At 29.2% G+C, this 17189-nt stretch overlaps 10 protein-coding genes across 10 annotated transcripts; 4 read left to right on the top strand and 6 right to left on the bottom strand.

Annotated features, from left to right (window-relative positions):
• Positions 1 to 1676: 1676 nt before the first annotated feature.
• BX663DRAFT_539799 (uncharacterized protein) lies at positions 1677 to 3218 on the top strand (the record flags this gene model as incomplete). The annotated part of the gene is made up of 3 exons (XM_051530731.1): positions 1677 to 2244; positions 2362 to 2969; positions 3106 to 3218. The coding sequence occupies 3 exons, from the start codon at positions 1677 to 1679 to the stop codon at positions 3154 to 3156; spliced, it is 1227 nt and encodes a 408-aa protein (XP_051387021.1). The 3' UTR covers positions 3157 to 3218.
• BX663DRAFT_494597 (uncharacterized protein) lies at positions 3219 to 5304 on the bottom strand. The gene is made up of 4 exons (XM_051525522.1): positions 4599 to 5304; positions 4421 to 4522; positions 3821 to 4357; positions 3219 to 3722 (listed from the first exon to the last, which is right to left on the bottom strand). Exons 1-4 carry the CDS (start codon positions 4905 to 4907, stop codon positions 3246 to 3248), a joined length of 1425 nt encoding a protein of 474 aa, XP_051387020.1. The 5' UTR covers positions 4908 to 5304; the 3' UTR covers positions 3219 to 3245.
• Positions 5305 to 5825: 521 nt separating this feature from the next.
• BX663DRAFT_125577 (40S ribosomal protein S13) lies at positions 5826 to 6793 on the top strand. The gene is made up of 2 exons (XM_051521524.1): positions 5826 to 6332; positions 6527 to 6793. The coding sequence occupies exons 1-2, from the start codon at positions 5911 to 5913 to the stop codon at positions 6558 to 6560; spliced, it is 456 nt and encodes a 151-aa protein (XP_051387019.1). The 5' UTR covers positions 5826 to 5910; the 3' UTR covers positions 6561 to 6793.
• Positions 6794 to 6895: 102 nt separating this feature from the next.
• BX663DRAFT_426933 (uncharacterized protein) lies at positions 6896 to 7389 on the bottom strand (the record flags this gene model as incomplete). The annotated part of the gene is made up of 3 exons (XM_051522585.1): positions 6896 to 6985; positions 7056 to 7194; positions 7250 to 7389. 3 exons carry the CDS (start codon positions 7387 to 7389, stop codon positions 6896 to 6898), a joined length of 369 nt encoding a protein of 122 aa, XP_051387018.1.
• A 797-nt stretch (positions 7390 to 8186) lies between these two features.
• On the bottom strand, positions 8187 to 8914 carry BX663DRAFT_494591 (uncharacterized protein). Its single transcript, XM_051525521.1, has 3 exons — positions 8602 to 8914; positions 8467 to 8519; positions 8187 to 8390 (listed from the first exon to the last, which is right to left on the bottom strand). Exons 1-3 carry the CDS (start codon positions 8834 to 8836, stop codon positions 8364 to 8366), a joined length of 315 nt encoding a protein of 104 aa, XP_051387017.1. The 5' UTR covers positions 8837 to 8914; the 3' UTR covers positions 8187 to 8363.
• Positions 8915 to 10030: 1116 nt separating this feature from the next.
• On the bottom strand, positions 10031 to 10480 carry BX663DRAFT_482709 (uncharacterized protein; the record flags this gene model as incomplete). Its single annotated transcript, XM_051524451.1, has 1 exon — positions 10031 to 10480. One exon carries the CDS (start codon positions 10478 to 10480, stop codon positions 10031 to 10033), a length of 450 nt encoding a protein of 149 aa, XP_051387016.1.
• A 59-nt stretch (positions 10481 to 10539) lies between these two features.
• BX663DRAFT_494584 (uncharacterized protein) lies at positions 10540 to 11549 on the top strand. Its single transcript, XM_051525520.1, has 4 exons — positions 10540 to 10713; positions 10775 to 10848; positions 10933 to 11311; positions 11370 to 11549. Exons 1-4 carry the CDS (start codon positions 10618 to 10620, stop codon positions 11430 to 11432), a joined length of 612 nt encoding a protein of 203 aa, XP_051387015.1. The 5' UTR covers positions 10540 to 10617; the 3' UTR covers positions 11433 to 11549.
• Positions 11550 to 11565: 16 nt separating this feature from the next.
• On the top strand, positions 11566 to 13167 carry BX663DRAFT_494582 (DNA clamp loader). Its single transcript, XM_051525519.1, has 7 exons — positions 11566 to 11690; positions 11780 to 11890; positions 11944 to 12038; positions 12098 to 12195; positions 12297 to 12615; positions 12666 to 12909; positions 12968 to 13167. The coding sequence occupies exons 1-7, from the start codon at positions 11604 to 11606 to the stop codon at positions 13049 to 13051; spliced, it is 1038 nt and encodes a 345-aa protein (XP_051387014.1). The 5' UTR covers positions 11566 to 11603; the 3' UTR covers positions 13052 to 13167.
• Positions 13168 to 13185: 18 nt separating this feature from the next.
• On the bottom strand, positions 13186 to 14134 carry BX663DRAFT_494574 (Inositolphosphorylceramide synthase subunit Kei1-domain-containing protein). The gene is made up of 5 exons (XM_051525518.1): positions 14049 to 14134; positions 13900 to 13928; positions 13706 to 13834; positions 13437 to 13658; positions 13186 to 13379 (listed from the first exon to the last, which is right to left on the bottom strand). The coding sequence occupies exons 1-5, from the start codon at positions 14101 to 14103 to the stop codon at positions 13191 to 13193; spliced, it is 624 nt and encodes a 207-aa protein (XP_051387013.1). The 5' UTR covers positions 14104 to 14134; the 3' UTR covers positions 13186 to 13190.
• A 1320-nt stretch (positions 14135 to 15454) lies between these two features.
• BX663DRAFT_482705 (uncharacterized protein) lies at positions 15455 to 16976 on the bottom strand (the record flags this gene model as incomplete). Its single annotated transcript, XM_051524450.1, has 3 exons — positions 15455 to 16065; positions 16144 to 16777; positions 16842 to 16976. The coding sequence occupies 3 exons, from the start codon at positions 16974 to 16976 to the stop codon at positions 15455 to 15457; spliced, it is 1380 nt and encodes a 459-aa protein (XP_051387012.1).
• Between the last annotated feature and the right edge of the window lie 213 nt (positions 16977 to 17189).

Here is a 17189-nt window from a genome sequence, read left to right as displayed (position 1 = left end):
TATCGTTCATATAAATTTTTGCCTACTGCAGCACTTGTCTATGCAGAATATATAACTAACAATAACTTTGTGATACAAAATATCAATTCACTCTTTAATATTTTAAATGAACAATGTGTTTTTAGTAAAAAAACATGAATACTTTCAAAGTTCAATAGTTTTATTTTCTAAGAATTATATATGAAGTCGAATAAAGTTATCATATTTGTTCAGGCTATTAGTATGAATGAAGCTAAATGTCTTTAATTTTTCTTTGCATAACATTATTATTTATAAACAACCCATTTTCTTTCTTCCCCCCCCCTCTTGAGTTACAATAATGTGGTATTATTATTGTTTAAAGACAATGTATCCGGTAAATCTTCTTCCACAGAATCTGTGAAGAGGTCATATGAAAGCGTAATTGATTCAGCCGCAATAGGAGAATGAGTAGAGTCTTCATCCATACGAGTTAATTGTAGAATCTAGACAGTATATTAAAGGTTCCTCAACAGAATTATGGAATTCAGTAGACATATTATTTATATCCTGTTATATGTATAAATATTCATTAAAATTGATATTATGAATGTAGTAAGAGGGGGGGGAGGGGAAGCAATACTTACATTTTTATCCCTTTTCCTGTAAAGTTGTGTATATTGAAGTAGTTTGCTCGCATCAATAATTTAATATATGATTTTCCTGATAAAAGTGAATGTCTGGTAGGGAATGAGATAGTACGGCTGTTTTCATCATCTTTATTATCTTCCAACGGGATTTGAATGGGGCAAAAATGTTGAAAAATATTTACTATTACTAGAGGTGTTACTTTCTTCCTGTGATACTGATCTTTTACTTAAAACAGAGAGATTTTTTTTTTTGATTTTGTTACTTACCTTGGTTATGACATAGTGGTGAATAAAGGGACCCAATGTTTCTGATTCAGTCAATAAATCATTATTATTTGATACTAGTAAAGGAACTTTATAATCATTAGAAGGGAAAATTCAATCTATTTCTACAAATTATAGACGGAATAAGTATTGTTCAAATAGCTAATAAATAAATATGACGTTACATTGTACTAGGAAGGATGTCTATTCTTAAAGAGTTTTACTAAATAAATATGAGAAAAGATGTTAGTATTTGGTTTAAATACAAATAATTTGTATACATGTACAATATAAGACTCCATTTTGATTTATTAAATATTGCCTTTCGGATAAGGTATATTTGCGTTTCAAGTTGGGGAAATATTCTAAATCCAACATTTCATTTTCATAGTCTAATCATTGAAGTAGTATTGATCTTAATATACATAGACGATGACAATGCTGTAATCTACATGTAAAAGATGAAGTTTGTATAAATACATTCTTACATGTATATCTATAATACATACTGTACAAGACGATCGATGAAATTAATATAATTCATATTAATACAACCAGATGCATAATAATAAACGAGTAGTATCGAATTGAATGGCTGTATTGCTAATATTACATAAAAGGGTGTGTGTATAGTAAAAAAAAACAAAAATTCATAATAATTTAGATCGCGCAAAAAAAAAATCTTTCGCGTGATTTTATTGCTCGCGTTTCTTTTTAATGAAACCACAATAATATTTGATTTTGGAACCCTTTTTTTTTTTTTTTTTTTTTAATAAATTGTTCCTTTTCTTATATCTTTTAAAAATGTTTTCAACTCTGGGTGGAGTAAAGAAAAGGGAACCTGTCTTTACATTTAAAAGGAAAATATTTTTTCCACTAGTTGACGAGTCTCTAAAGAAGCCTTTAACACAAGAGCATGACAAACAATTAAATTTGAATGGACATACCAAATTAATAACAACAATATCTGCTATTCAATCTTCTATTTCACCTTCATCATCATCGTCATCATCATCATCATCATCCACTGCATCTTCTACTTCTGCAACTCTATTTGAACTCCCTAAGATTACTACTACAAATAGTCAAAGAAATATTCATACCAAAACTTGTCAGCCAAAGCAAGAAGAAAAAAAAGATGAGGAACGAATAACAAAAGGTGAAGACGATACTATATTTGATTTTCCAGATTCTTTAGACAATTTCTCTGAAGTAAAAGTGATGGTTGCATCTACAAGGACTATACCAGAAACACCGAAGCTAACAAGGAAACGATCAAAGTCAAAAGATAAAACACAAACAGTAAATATACCTAAATCAACTGGAAATAATATGACCTATAACAATAAGAAAAGAGCAGTAGCTAATCAAAGTAAGTCAATAGAAGCAGCCTACTCTTCTTCTAAAAGGAGAGTAGCAGGTTTAAATAAAAGACCTACTTCACCGGTAGTATTTACAGCAACAAATACACTCTATTATACTGCTATAGAAAATTCACTTGCGCATAATAATAGTCATGATTTCTTAGAAACCTCCTTTATAGATAATTATAATCGACAACAACAAGTGCAACCATTTGATATATTTGCATTTGATCCTGACCCTATCTCACATATAACATACAATATGAATGCACAAGCTGCTGCTGCTACTTCTACTGCCTTTGCTCTTCCTTCTTCTTCCAGTACCTTTATGCCTACAACATCCTTTCAACAAAATTACTATTTTAATACAACTTACAATAATGCAACTATTTATAATAATAATAACCAGTTGTCATCTTATTTACAACAATCCTATAATATGAATACTCCCACTCCATTAGTAAATAATAGCTATAACACATTATCTATCAATAGCTTATTAAATGACTCAACTAATCATGCTACTACTGTTCAGTATGATAATCAAATCAAAAGGGCAACAGCAGACAAGAAACGCAAAAAGTTAAACCTAGTAGCTCATCTTAAAGCAGCCAACGGAGAAAAAGAAAATCATGACAAAACATCATTATTAAATAAAGAGTTTGATTTCTTATCTGACGAAGATGATATACCAGAGCAACCAAAACAAAATGAAAAGACTTTACAAGATAGAGTGAATCATGTTGTTAGTAGCAAAGATAGAGACTCAAGCGTTTCACCTGAATTAACGTATTCAGAAAGGATGGAATTGGAGCTTGAAGCAATCATGAAATCAGAATTTGGAGATAATGAAACTATATCAAAACAAGATATTGAATCAAAAGAAACTATTCAAAGAAGACCTCGATATCAGCCTTTAAATAAGGTTAATGTCAGAGTGACGTTTCAAAAATCTACTACTAAACACAATTCAACTTCTTAATAAAAATGTATATATTTGTTTATTTATTTATTTATTTTCCCAATATGCTTTGATGGCTTGTTCACATTCTTCTTTTGTTCCTTCAGGATGTTCTAATTGCCATTTCATTTGTACCGTTAATAATTCACTTACAACTGGCCCAGGTTTTACCCCAACTATGTGTGCTGCTGTTTTACCATCCACAATATGTTTCCAAGTATAGCATTCACTGATACCATATTGATTTGCTTGTTCAATTAATGCATTGTATTTTTCACAAATTTCTTTGCCTGTCTCTAAATGAACCTCCTTGAGATGTGTCCATGCAACTTCAGGATAAGTATCTAGGCATTCTTTAACAATGGCCAGCTTGACAGCAGTTTGCCATAAAGCGCCTAAATCTCGAATTAGCATACCTAACTCAGATCTTTTCACAGTTTCTTTTTTATTGTTATTAGCTAAATCTTGAATTCCTTTCAGACCACGGAAAATAGTTGAGACAGTGTTCATATCAGCATTTGTGGTCTAGGAAAAAAAAAAAAAAAAAAAAAAAAAAAAAAAGACTCTATATAACTATTTCAAACAATAATAATACTATATCCTGTATGTATGCATGCGCCTACCTTGATTGAATCACGTAAAACTAATTGAACAGTAGGAATTTCTTTCTTTTTGACTTCAGAAACCACATTTAAATAAGGCAAAACACTTGCTGCTAAAACAAGTGTTCTTCTTTCGTTCTCTGATACAGGCATCAAATGTCTATAATATGGATGATTATTTAAAAATAACCATTGAACAATACCAACTGCTTTCACGGCCACAATAGGGTTATCAATAGTGCCACTTTTGATATTTTCAGGAGGAGCCATGATGATAGGATAAAGTTCTAACTGGTGAATAAGTTGAAGAGATAACAAAGGATGGGGTCCCTTAATCATCTTGTCGAATTCAATGCCAATACGTTCTCTGCTGATTTTATTAATCAATGCATTTTTAATTTCAGTGTGTTTGGCTGCTTTACATAATTCTGGTACCATCTCAAAATTAAAACGACTTGAGAAACGAATACAACGAATAACACGAAGTGGATCGTCACGGAAAGTCTCAAATGGCTCAAGAGGTGTACGAATCAAACCATTAATTAAGTCAGGAATACCCTAATTTATACATGTTCAATACAATTATTATCACCTATTATTTTATTATTATATTCAACTAACCTTCCCTGTAAAATCTTCAACACTACGTGTATTAACATTATAAAACAAACTATTAATTGTAATATCACGTCTATATGCATCTTCTTCAGGTGTGCCAAATGTCTAATAATGACTGTTTTTTTAAAAAAAACATGTATATATTACATAATATATCTCTTTTTTTTATATATATATTTACAATTTGTGTAGGAATACGACTGCCTTCTTCATAGATCTCTGTGCGCAAATTACAAAAATCAACTTCTTGATTAAATATTCTAGTTGTAGCTGTCTCTAAATGTTTTGATTTATCAGGATTACTTTCGATCTTTGCAATTGATTTTGTAGGTACACCTTGACTTTCAAGGTATTTATTAACATATGTAGCGAATTCATAACCCATCATATCGTTGATGGCAATATCGAGATCATGACATTCATTTCCAAGTAACTGTATATATATATATATGTGTGTGTGTGTTTCAAATAAGAAGAATGAACAATGCATATAATGTTACTACTCTTTTTTCTTTCTTTTCTTTTATTTACCTTGTCACGAACCCAACCACCAGCAATTCTAGATTCAATTAGAGGCATTTCAGGTCTTTCATTTGCAATAAGAGTAGAAACGCCCTTAAGGGCTTGACAAATTTTAGCTTCCTTTTTAGTCAATTCTATCTTCATCGTAACTCCATTCTTAGCTACACCATACGTCTTGCCGTTCATCCTAATAAACCTTTTGCCAACTTTGGAAAATAAACAGTAAAATGGTTTTGTTGACCGGAACATGAATAAAAAAAAAAAAATTTCATAAAAAGAATTATTGCATCTTGTTTAAAAACAAAAATAAAAACAAAAATAAAAATAAGCTTTAGTTTTTCTTCTCTTTTCTTTTACAAATAAAGGATAACTTTATCTCTTTTTTAAGTTTTATTTTAGTAATTTAATTAAAAAAAAAGGATAGTTTAACAAGAGTTTCTGTTTAAAATAAATAAATAAATAAATAAATAAAGGAAAATAAATAGCTTGCTATGCTCTGAAGCCTTATAAAATCTATCGGCAAATAGCTGCATAATCTATTAACTTATTATTATTATTATAGTTATATCAAATGAACAAGGACATAAGTGGTCTTGATTTAGGTTGCCTGCTTTGAACATTATTCGAAGAACATGGACCAATAAATAAGAGAGCCCTTATTGGATATAGTAGAAGCAATTCTCTCTTTTTTTTTCGAGTTATAGAGAAAGTTTTATCTAGTTAAAAAGGGGGGAATTTGCTTGAAATATATTTGACTTTATAGAATAAGATATCTTAGTACAGAGAAAGTATTATATTTGATGGCTGATGTGCTATAAAGGAAAAAAAAAGAAAAACTTGATTCATTGGTTGCTGGGTATTAATTACATTGTGACTTTAAGAAGTTTGATACAATTATCAAAAAAAAAAAAAAAAAAAAAAAAAATTCCTTCTCATCTTTATATTCAATAAAAAAAAACAGATTATTCAAAATGGGTCGTATGTATACTTCTGGTAAGGGTATCTCTGGTAGTGCCCTCCCTTATCGTCGCACTCCCCCTACTTGGGTTAAGACTTCTTCTGAAGAAGTTGTTGACATGATCTGTAAGAATGCTAAGAAGGGTCTTTCTCCTTCTCAAATTGGTGTTGTCCTTCGTGATTCTCATGGCATCCCTCAAGTCAAGTCCATCACTGGTAACAAGATCCTTCGTATTCTTAAGACGAACGGTCTTGCTCCTGAAGTTCCTGAAGATTTGTACCACCTTATCAAGAAGGCTGTCTCTATCCGTAAGCACTTGGAACGTAACAGAAAGGATAAGGACTCTAAGTACCGTTTGATTCTTATTGAATCTCGTATTCACCGTCTTGCTCGTTACTACAAGACTTCTGGTCAACTTCCTCCCACTTGGAAATAGTATCCTTTTTTTTAGTTTATTATATACTAACTATTTTATTTTGTGTGTGTGTGTGTGTGTGTGTGTGTGTGTGTGTGAAACATTTTTATTTTGCCTGCCTATATTGGACATTATTTGAGTCAACGACTTCTCTTATGATGGGAAGCGAGCTCAGTAATAGTCCTCCTTAACCCATATGTTTCTTTTTTAATAGTGAGTCTGCTACTGCTTCTGCTATGGTCGCTTAAATTGGTGTTTCTGTTGTATCATGAGATGGAGAAAAATGATTTTTATGTATCTTTTTTTTTCTTCAACGTACTATACATATACACTTGTTTTGAATAAATATAATTAACAAAAGAAAAAACGCTTAGATATTTAAAATGCTTAAATAGACCAATAGTGGTACCTTTTTTTTTATTAAAGGGGTTGTATATTCAAATATAGGAAAGCAAAGTAACTAGCCATTAAAGCTAAAAAGCTAAAAAAAAAAAAGGCAATTAGAAAGGATTTATAGGAAAGAGGCTTTATATTCAAGTTATGCATGCATGCAAATAAATGTATGTATAATACATATATACCTTCAACTTCCACGATAGGTTGTATAAGAATAAGGACTAATTAATAAGGGAATATGATAATGCTGATTAGGATCAGAAACCTCAAATGCGATCTATAAAACATATATGAAAGGTCTATTCTATTTTATTTTATTTCATTTTATTAAAGATAATATCATTTACCTGAACATAAGGATAGAAACATGCTTGCCCAAGTTTAGAAAAATAAGCCTTTGTCTCAAATGTGACACGATAAATACCTTTTTCTACTTTGTAGTTTGTTGGTAATAATGCAGGACAACGGCCGTCATTATTTGTTTGTCTTTTAAGAAAGAAAAGATGTAAGCACACATCATAATATAACTTTGTTTTCTTACCCAGTGGATAGCAATAGAAACTCGTTTGATTGTTGATTTAATCTTTCGATTCTAACATCAATATGTTGTCCGGGTAGACCTGTAGATGCAATAAGGACATGACAAGTGAAAGGGCTACTTTTAGTGTTGTGGATTGACATGATTGTATTAGGCTATACAGAGTAATTTAATACTGTATATCACATTATCCCTCTCTTGATTTTTATACCTTCAGGTCCTCTTTAATAGAGTCAAGTTGGAAAGAAACAAAGAATAAGGAAAAGAAATAAAAATGAAAATGAAAATGATAAAAAAAAAAGTGTGATATTAAAATATATCATTTAAGGTAAGCAGATAAGGTTTTCTACACACACAACCAGTAAAGCCAACCAAACACTTGCAATACTGTGTATTATTAACCTTTTTTTTTTTTAATTCTTGGAACAAAAGAGAAACATGTACAGATCGATAGAAATAAAATAGGATCTATTATGTAACAAAGAGGTTAACATTAACATATCAAACTTTACAGTATAATATTTATTCAATAACTTACAGTCTTGACTACAGGTATTATTTAATCAGAGATATTATATTGTAGAAAATACAAGTATTTGTCTTTACCCATTTATTCTCCTAAATGTGTCCCTATTAGGCAGTCTGGGTCATGATAACTTGTTTATAATATCACTAAAAAAAGAAAAGAAAAAAAAACTCGCAATAATCTATCCGGTCGTATTATTAAAGAGTAGAATACAATAAATATATGCAATTTGTTTATATCTTGAGGAAACTGTAAAGGAAAAATAAACTATAAACCTCAGAATAACAGTAATAATTAGCACGATTTAAAAGCTACATTTTCTTTTTAAAGTAATAGTCATTTAACGATAATGCTAAAGTTTCGGCCATAGTAATAATATCGTTGTCAGCCTTTTTTTTTTAAATATAAAAGTTTCCCTTATTTGCATCTATTATATTGATTTTTTTATTGTATATATGCGTGCTTTTTTTCTTTTCTTTTTTTTTTAATCTATAAACTGCTGTAAAGTTTTCAGTTTCATCCATCTACATGTATTATTGTCATTTTATTGCTAATAAAAAAAAAATGCTCACACATATTCAGTAAATAGATTTAGTGATGATGGACAGTTTCACCATGCTATATTTAAATTGGTAAAAAGTTAAAACTGGTGTATAAGTTTGATATATGTATATACAGATAGGCTTCAACTTACAACAATAGGAGGAAGGTTACGTTCCCATTTAGTACCGTCAGGACCCATAGGCACTAGAAAAGAAAAAAAAAAAAATAATGATAATAATTAATCTCGAGTTCCATATAAAAATTAAACAATGCATATAAACCCTACATTTATAAGGATCAGGATGAGCCCATTCTTGAAGTTCCTTTTCTGTGTTTTGAACAAGAGCTTGAATTTGTTTGGGATTGGTGATGTTTTTATTTTGATCAAATCGTGCTCTAATTTGCAAAGCCTTTTGACGCCATAAATCTCGTTGAATGTACCAATCAAGTGAAAGCTTTAATGAACGTTTATAAAGTGATTGAACATGTAAGCGATGAGCTGTTGAACCTGGTATCGACATAATGTAATATAACTGTATTAAAATAAAAAAAAATAAAAAAAAACAAATCCAAGGTGTATGGAGATAATTTAAACAGCGGCCATAATGTGGGGTGATGAAGCAACTTGGAATAATATACAGCCTTATTTCACACCTTATTTTTTTTTATATTTTTTTTATCTTTTGATTGGATAAAAAAATGATGACGTTGATTTTAAATGGCAAATCAAATTCAAATAAATGATAGAGTAGATAGTGATTTCTTGTGGTCATAATCCATCTTCATTATCATTCATTCTATTATTTTGCCTTGAAAAAAAAAACCTATCCCAGTATTCTTTATGAAATGATAACTTAAAAAGCTGCTATTATTACTTCTCCTTTTTTTTTTTCAAACCAGTATAGTCCCGTCAAGTAAGACGTTAAATGTACTAGGCGCTTTTCTTGAAACGTATATGATCGTGAGGATATATGAAAGATTTTATAAAAACTTCCTACTAAATAAAGTATATGAGTATATCAAGTCAAGTCAAGTATAAGATTTATGTTTGCCATCTCAATCTAGAGTAAGGCTTAGTAAAGTTAAATCGATTCCATCTGCAGCATATCATACTGTACATGTTTGAAAATTACCTACCATATACAGCTGTGATTTACTACTCTATCATTAATACCATTTTACTGCTTCATTTTATTTTATTGATATTTATAGCACTACGAATACCATGTACTCTAAAATGCATACACTTTAATGACTCTTTAATATCATGACAATTATGCCTGAAATAGGTAATATCAAAGAGACAAACGAAACTGGGTAGCTCAATCGATAATGGTATTTTTTTTTTTGTATAAACAAATAACTTTCAAAGGGAATACTAAAAGTGTGTATTTTAGTAACTAATAATTATCAATAAATATCAAGATAATATTAGTAACACAATAAGGTGTATCTTAACAACATGTTATACTTATTCAGAAAGTCTTTGATTATTACATGATTCGATTGTTACTATTGCAGCTGAAAACAGCTTCAACATCAAAAAATTATGATTGGCAAACAACATAAATTATCAAATAGTATCTAATTGTTAATTCAAAAGAGTTGATAAAAAGAAAAAAAGAATTGTGACTTATATACAATGATACAAGTAAAATGGTCTTTATTGTCATGACAAATGTATATTACTATGTACAAAATTATGTGTAATAGATTTAAAAGGGGTATTCGGTACTATGATGAGCTTCATATTCTTCGGGTGAATCTGGAGTCTCATATTGATCAGGTACATCCGCATAAGGACTATACATGTCATGGTATAATTCGTTTGCAAACTGATTAGAAGGTGATGAGTTATTATTAAAGTTGTTATTATATTCATCCTCTTCTAAGGACTCATTTGAAGCGTAATGCTCTTCATCACGAGTGAAAAACTCGTCTAAATTATCTTCCTCTTCTTCTTCTATTTCATTCTTATCCATTATCTTGGTTGGTATAATATATTCACCATTTACCCAAATGGGTATTGTAACTTGGATTTCTTCCGATCTTTTTTCTGCCAATCTCTCTTCATAGAAAGATATTTCATCTATTTTCTCTTGTTGAGTCTGCTTTTTTGCATACCAACGAGATCCATTCCGGACTGGATTAAGCGATGGATACATTCTTAAATAATGATAGTGGTAAATAAAAAAAGACTAACAGATTTTTTTTTAAAAAAAAATGCGCGATACAGAAAAGAAATAAATTGTCTTTTTTTCTTTTCAAGATACATTCTACATTTCACGTATACCCGAAATAAATGAGCAAATCAACGACACAATCACAAACTGATCTTACCGATGCTATATTTGAGGTTGAAAAAATTGTTGGACATAGACATTCACAAAGAGAACAAGTAAAAAATAGCATTTTTTTTTTCATTATTTGATCTATAATTTTCTTTTATTTTATTTTAGAATGCTGTAGAATATTTAATTAAATGGAAAGGCTATGACGAAGAGTTCAATACATGGGAAAGAGAATCCAATGTGTAAAAATCTCCTTTGATAAAAAAAAAATACATATATTTATAATATTAATCATAAAAACAATGTGCTCATTTTATTTTTAATAGTTATGCAAAAGGATTAATCAATCAATACTGGGCTAATCAACCTTATACATTGACTGAATTTAGAAAAAAACACCCTAATAATGAAAAGTTGAATAGTAAAAATAAAAACAAGAGTAAAGAATCTAACAGCTTGAAAAGAAAAGTAAGCTCATCACATAACTCGACCAAAGTAGATCGTAAGCAGATTATTCAAGAAATAAAAGCTTCTCAAATCTCTTCTACGCCACCTGCTGGATATTTATGGTCAGATATAGATTCAGTTGTTAACGTCTTTTATAATGAGCCCAATGTTTATTTTGCAGAGGTGAAATGGTCTCAAGATGAACAAAAAAATACGTACATTCCAACACGAATTCTTAAAAAGCATAATCCTTTAAAGGTAATTTATACTAATACAAGTTTTAAACTATTTGTAAACTAAAAAGTCTTTATAAAAGCTGATTTATTTTTATGAAAAACGACTCGAATTCTACCTTCCTCCTCCAAAAGATACCAAATAAAATTGAGTCACAAAAAAAAAACAAATAGGCTTTTATACATTTGTATAAAAAAAAATAAAAATAAAATAAATGTATACAACAAAACGCGCTCTTCAAATTAAATAAACGCGTTGAAACCTCTTTTATTCTTTTATTTTTTTTTATTTTTTTTTAAAGAAAATATAATATATCATGAGTCTTTGGGCAGATAAATATAAACCAAAAACACTTGATCAACTTTCATATCATAAAGACTTGTCTACTCATCTGAAAAAGTTGGTAAAGTTATTGTAGCAGTAAAATGAGGTTCTTTTATATATCGATATCTAATTTTTTTTTTTTTTTTTTTTTTTTTTTTGTATTTTAAGGCCCATTCTGATAACTTTCCTCATTTATTATTTTATGGGCCTTCAGGTGCTGGTAAAAAGACTCGACTTACTGCTGTTTTGAGAGAGATATATGGCCCTGCTGTTGATAAAGTATATATATAATATGTTGTATAGCAAACATTTGATCATTAATTTATACATAGCTTAAAGTAGATCAACGTCAATTTGTCACTACTTCTAATCGTAAAATGCTATTTACAGTAGTATCAAGTAATTTTCATTTGGAATTAAATCCAAGGTAATTTTTTTATCAATGCACTAATAGAGCCTTTTTTTTTAAATCTAACACTATGATAGTGATTTAGGCATGTATGATCGTGTCATTGTTCAAGATGTCATTAAAAGCATTGCACAATCACAGCAAATTGATGCTAACGCCAAACACCAATTTAAAAGTAAGATGAAAAAAAAGATAGAAATACCGATACAGAGAATGTGTGTGTGTGTGTGGAAGGGAAGGAACGTATGTTTTAATTGCAATTTATTATTACTGTAGTTGTTATTATTGATCAGGCAGATGAGTTGACAAGAGAAGCACAAGCAGCACTTCGTAGAACAATGGAAAAATACACATCTTCTATGCGTTTGATTCTTTGCTGTAATAGTTTAAGTAAAATTATTGCTCCTGTTCGATCTCGTTGTTTATTGATGCGAGTGGGTAGGCCTGAAACACCAGAAATTGTTCGTATTCTGCAAGATGTTGCAAGCAAGGAAGGATTTGTATTACCAAAACAATTAGCTACACATATTGCTGAACATGCAGAAAGAAATCTCCGTGCTGCTATGTTATCATTAGAAAGTACAGCAGTTCGATAGTAAGTATATTATATATGTATTTATAACAAATTATTAACTTTATAAAAAGTCCTGATTTAACCAATGTGACACGACCTGAGGATTTGGATTGGGAAAAAGCGATTGCAAAAATAGCAGATGCCATTATAACAGAACAATCAGCTACTAAACTACTTCAAATTCGTGGATATTTATATGACCTTATTACTAAATGTATTCAGCCTAGTATTATTTTGAAACGATTATCTTTTTATTTAATAGAAAAAGTACCAGAATCAATTAAACTTCAAATTATTGAACAAGCAGCTTTTCATGTAAATAATCTTCATCTTTATAATAATTCAAATGTTAATTTATTTATATAAAATATAGGAGCATCGATTACATATTGGCAGAAAAGATATCTTTCATTTAGAAGCATTTGTGGCTAATGTTATGAGTATTTATAAGAGGTAAAGAAATACGTGTATACATAAATATATATCTAACATACAATTTGTTTTAGTCATTTGAATAACATTTAAAAAAAAAAGAAAATAAACTAATATACACATTTATATAAAATACACATTTTATTTATTTTGTTTTACATAAGTTAAGCTTGTCTTCTTCTTCCAGCTAATGGACTTGTATCATTATCATTTTTATCTTCTTCTTCTTCCTCTTCTTCCAATTCATTATAACCAGAGAAATTCAATTCTTCATCCACAGAAGCGGTTATTTTGGAATAATGCGCTTTACCCAATGAGACATAATAACAAGTTAGAGTATAAGCAAAATAAAGCTAAAAAAGAAACAAGTTAAAATAACAATATATAATCTCATCAACTTGAATGCTTACATGAATTACTCGAATAAGACATAGCCATATAATGCTAACAGTGCTTTCAATTCTGAAGGCGTCGTCATGTTGCTGCTTCTTTACTGGATCATCTTGTAATTCAAGCAAATTATGATCTGTATAAACAAACCATTGAATAGCAAAATAGATTGTTGTGGCTGTACTAATTAAAAAGTCAAACCAATAAAATAAGGTGAAATAGCGAATATACGTGTATTTGTCCTATACACAATATCAATATATTTATATCATGTTCATTATTTACATACATTATGAATACCGTATAGGCCAAGAGAAAATAAGCCTAACGCTATAAGTGAATAAATATGTACACAAACAACAATAGGATCGCTGTAATCTAACGCTATGAGACCATAGAATCCAGATAATTTATTAAGCTAAATTAATAAATAATCTATAAGAATCATGTATTGTTTTTGATTGTTTTATTGTCGACATTTACTAGTCCAAAAATAGTTATAAGATAGACACCTTTTTTTTTTATTTATGCAAAATAACAAAACAAATAATTAGTATTGTTAATTTAAAATGAATTGTCTTTTTTTTTTTTTAATAACGACAAAATATAAAATGAAATAAAAAAAAAATAACCTGTTTTTATGGGGATTAAAAAGCAACAATGACTTGATTGTTTAAATATTGCCATTTTGTTTAAAAAAATAAAAGAAGAAAAAAAAAAAAGTAATCAATTAAAGAACTCATTGAATTTTCCTTGTCACAACTATTTTTGATTCGTTGAAAGAACAAAAATATTATTTTATTCTTGCATAACACGTGCTGCTTGTATAACTGAAGAATATTACATAATAATCAACAAAAATAGTATTCATAGTCTACTGTGGTACAGATACAATCATAATAGATTTTAATATGAGAGAAAATGTTTTTTTTTTATAAAATATGCATGCAGTATGACAAAAGATTGTTTGTACAACTTCTTTGTCATAAACAACTTGCAAACTAAAGAAACATATGAAAATAACAAAATCAACTTTATTCTACACACAAATCATTGTAAAGAAAAAAAAAAAAAAAAAAGGAACCTCATCTAATAATGATGTGTGCAATCTCTATTCTAAACACACTTGATACAAATAAGCTCAAGCACTTGTAATGATGCTATAAATCAACAGCTTTAAAAATATGTATATCTATTATCTTAGCATAAATATGCCTTTAAATCAATTTACTTGTTTTAACTCTACTTTATATTACATATTATGAAATATTTGGAATTATTAAAAAAAAAAAAAATACGTACTAATAATGAATAAAAATATTCATTAGTATATTTCTGATTTTACCAAGCTATGAAATAAAATTATCGTTGGAATATGTTTATCCTAAGGGAAATTAAATGCTTATCATATTCAATGATTGAGGATTCTAGCTATTATATGTTTTGTTGTGCAGACTTCAAGCCAAGTTAAGTAAAAAAAAAAAAAGGGGGCGCACATTAAACTCAACTCACATTATAGATAAATATGTTATCATAAAGCAGTAGTGTACTGTATTAAAAGAGTCTACATTTATCAGTCGGATAATAGTTTCTATGACTATGATTATTATTTATTCTACACTATATAACGAGTTCTTTTTTTTATCACATTTTTATAGAAAATAACTTGTAAAAAAATATATATGTATATGTATATAAAATCTTTTTATAAATAAATATAATACTATTAATAAAAAAAAAAATAATTAATTGAGGGGAATGCAATATATGAGTATAACGTAAATAATGGATATATAATGCTATACATATATGCGTGTATAAATATTTATATATATTTTTTGTCCTCTTATCAAGGTTTTCAATTTTTTTTTTTTTTTTTTTTTTTGTGTCAGAAAAATTATAAAAAATTTTTTTTGGGGGGAATGTTTTGCCAAAAAAAAAAAATCGATAGTAGTTAGATATGAAGATCATTGGCTATTACAATGCTGCTATGTGTATGAATTTTTTTTTTTTTTTTTTTTTTTTTTTTTTTTTTTTTTTAGATGACGCCATTTCGTACTGGTCTTTGAAAGGATTCATGTGCAGTTAAGACGTGTTGACGGAAAGCCTGGATTCGAGAAGATAAACTGACTGTATTCGATAAAACGGCAGCAGGTGATATATTGTGTAAAGGAGGTAGTTCAATAGGCAAAGAAATACAAGAAGAAGGTGAAGTCGTAATACGGGTCATTAAGATAGGTTCTCGAACTATAGGTTCGGTACAGAATTTACCAAAACCTTGAAGTGCTTCATATTCATCTAGTGTGATATCAATACCATCTGGCTTGAAACGGGATGATATCGGTGAAGATTTGTTGCTATTATCACTATTCATTTCTAAATCATTGATAGATAATGGCGACATTTGCCTTTCATCGTCGTCGTCGTCGTCTTCTATCATTGTTGTTGTAGTTGAATCAGAAGAAGCACGATTATTAGCTAAGGCCATAATGGGATAATAATGATTTTTTAATCCTAATTCTTGAATAGGTGTAGACAATTCAATATACGAAAGTTTTCTTTTTGACATTGTAATTGTCGTTGATTCGCTATGAATTGAATTTTTACGCTGTTGTTGTTCTTGCTGTTGCTGTTCTTGCTGTTCTTGTTCTTGTTGATGCTGCTGCTGCTGCTGCTGCTGCTGTTGTTGTTGTTGTTGTTGTTGTTGTTGTTGAACCTCATGCTTACTTCCAAAATAATCAGTCATATTAGATGATACAAAAGACGGTTGCTGTTGTTGAGATAGTGAGGGAGGGGGAGGGTGTTGAGAAAGAGGAGGTGGTGGATGATGATGCGAGTGTGGAGGAGGCATCATCATGTTTGTGGAAGGGAATTGGGATGGAGTTGTAGATGTATAATAGATAGTAGGAGTACCCCAAGCTTGCTGTTGTTGAATAGGATAATGACTATAATACTGCTGTTGATATTTGATATAATCCTCCTCTTGTTGAGAATTAGGAGATGGAGGAGGATGAGGGTAAGTTTGTTGTTGTTGTTGTTGTTGTTGCTGATAATACATTGGATGTGGATAGATAACTGTAGCTGGTTTATTATTAGGATCATTTACTGGACGTGGACCGGGTAAAATTATATGGTTATCAATCATATGAGGCTTTTGGCTATTATAAGTCTTTGGTGAATTAGGCATAGAAGGTAAATGCATATTATTGGCTTTATTTTCAGGTACAATCTTTTTGTGATTATTATCTGAGCCATGGCTATCTTTCTTTTTTGTACGATTATGAGTATGTGTATGCTGCATCATATTATCAAATCTACTAAACATTCGATCACAATTAGGTACAACACATTTAAATGGTTTCTATTTATTTATATGTTATTCAAGTTAGCTTTTTTCTTCTCTTTTTATGATTATATTCTCTAACCTCTCCTGTATGCTTTCTTGCATGTCTAGCTAAATGCTCACTGCGAGTAAAGACCATATCACAGTTACCAAATCCTGTACAACGAAATAGCTTAGGTTCAGATCTACGTCCAGTTGCTTTTTTCTTTTGTGGCATAATTAAAATATAAATAAATGAAAAAAAAAAAGAAAAATAATTAAATTAAATATATTATTATTTTTTATTGTATTATAAATAAATATAAATAATGTATATAAATAATAAAAAGGAAGAAACAATGAAGAAAAAGAAAAAAAAAAGGAAATTTGAAAAAAAGATAATAATAAAATGACAAAATACAACAACAGAAAAAAGTCTAAAAAAAATAAG

The sequence above is a fragment of the Cokeromyces recurvatus genome (genome assembly GCF_025118155.1).
Source record: "Cokeromyces recurvatus strain NRRL 2243 chromosome Unknown BX663scaffold_2, whole genome shotgun sequence".
Classification (NCBI taxonomy): Eukaryota; Fungi; Mucoromycota; class Mucoromycetes; order Mucorales; family Mucoraceae; genus Cokeromyces; species Cokeromyces recurvatus.
The sequence above is the reverse complement of the archived record's forward strand: the minus strand, read 5'-3'. Positions and strand labels throughout refer to the sequence as shown.

Excerpts from the sequence above, each read along its gene's own strand:
- BX663DRAFT_494584 (XM_051525520.1), top strand. The coding sequence starts at position 10,618 with ATGAGCAAATCAACGACACAATCACAAACTGATCTTACCGATGCTATA. Across the intron at positions 10,714-10,774 it reads GACATTCACAAAGAGAACAA|AATGCTGTAGAATATTTAAT; the intron begins GTAAAAAATAGC and ends ATTTTATTTTAG. Across the intron at positions 10,849-10,932 it reads TGGGAAAGAGAATCCAATGT|TTATGCAAAAGGATTAATCA; the intron begins GTAAAAATCTCC and ends TATTTTTAATAG.
- BX663DRAFT_494591 (XM_051525521.1), bottom strand. The coding sequence starts at position 8,836 with ATGTCGATACCAGGTTCAACAGCTCATCGCTTACATGTTCAATCACTT. Across the intron at positions 8,520-8,601 it reads TCATCCTGATCCTTATAAAT|TGCCTATGGGTCCTGACGGT; the intron begins GTAGGGTTTATA and ends TTTCTTTTCTAG. Across the intron at positions 8,391-8,466 it reads GTAACCTTCCTCCTATTGTT|CATGGTGAAACTGTCCATCA; the intron begins GTAAGTTGAAGC and ends ATTTAAATATAG.
- BX663DRAFT_494574 (XM_051525518.1), bottom strand. The coding sequence starts at position 14,103 with ATGGCAATATTTAAACAATCAAGTCATTGTTGCTTTTTAATCCCCATA. Across the intron at positions 13,929-14,048 it reads TTTAATCCCCATAAAAACAG|GTGTCTATCTTATAACTATT; the intron begins GTTATTTTTTTT and ends TAAAAAAAAAAG. Across the intron at positions 13,659-13,705 it reads GCCTATACGGTATTCATAAT|GACAAATACACGTATATTCG; the intron begins GTATGTAAATAA and ends TATTGTGTATAG.
- BX663DRAFT_494597 (XM_051525522.1), bottom strand. The coding sequence starts at position 4,907 with ATGCATTGTTCATTCTTCTTATTTGAAACACACACACACATATATATA. Across the intron at positions 4,523-4,598 it reads GTCGTATTCCTACACAAATT|ACATTTGGCACACCTGAAGA; the intron begins GTAAATATATAT and ends AGTCATTATTAG. Across the intron at positions 4,358-4,420 it reads TTGAAGATTTTACAGGGAAG|GGTATTCCTGACTTAATTAA; the intron begins GTTAGTTGAATA and ends TGTATAAATTAG.
- BX663DRAFT_125577 (XM_051521524.1), top strand. The coding sequence starts at position 5,911 with ATGGGTCGTATGTATACTTCTGGTAAGGGTATCTCTGGTAGTGCCCTC. Across the intron at positions 6,333-6,526 it reads CTTCCTCCCACTTGGAAATA|TGAGTCTGCTACTGCTTCTG; the intron begins GTATCCTTTTTT and ends CTTTTTTAATAG.
- BX663DRAFT_494582 (XM_051525519.1), top strand. The coding sequence starts at position 11,604 with ATGAGTCTTTGGGCAGATAAATATAAACCAAAAACACTTGATCAACTT. Across the intron at positions 11,691-11,779 it reads CTACTCATCTGAAAAAGTTG|GCCCATTCTGATAACTTTCC; the intron begins GTAAAGTTATTG and ends TTGTATTTTAAG. Across the intron at positions 12,910-12,967 it reads TTGAACAAGCAGCTTTTCAT|GAGCATCGATTACATATTGG; the intron begins GTAAATAATCTT and ends TATAAAATATAG.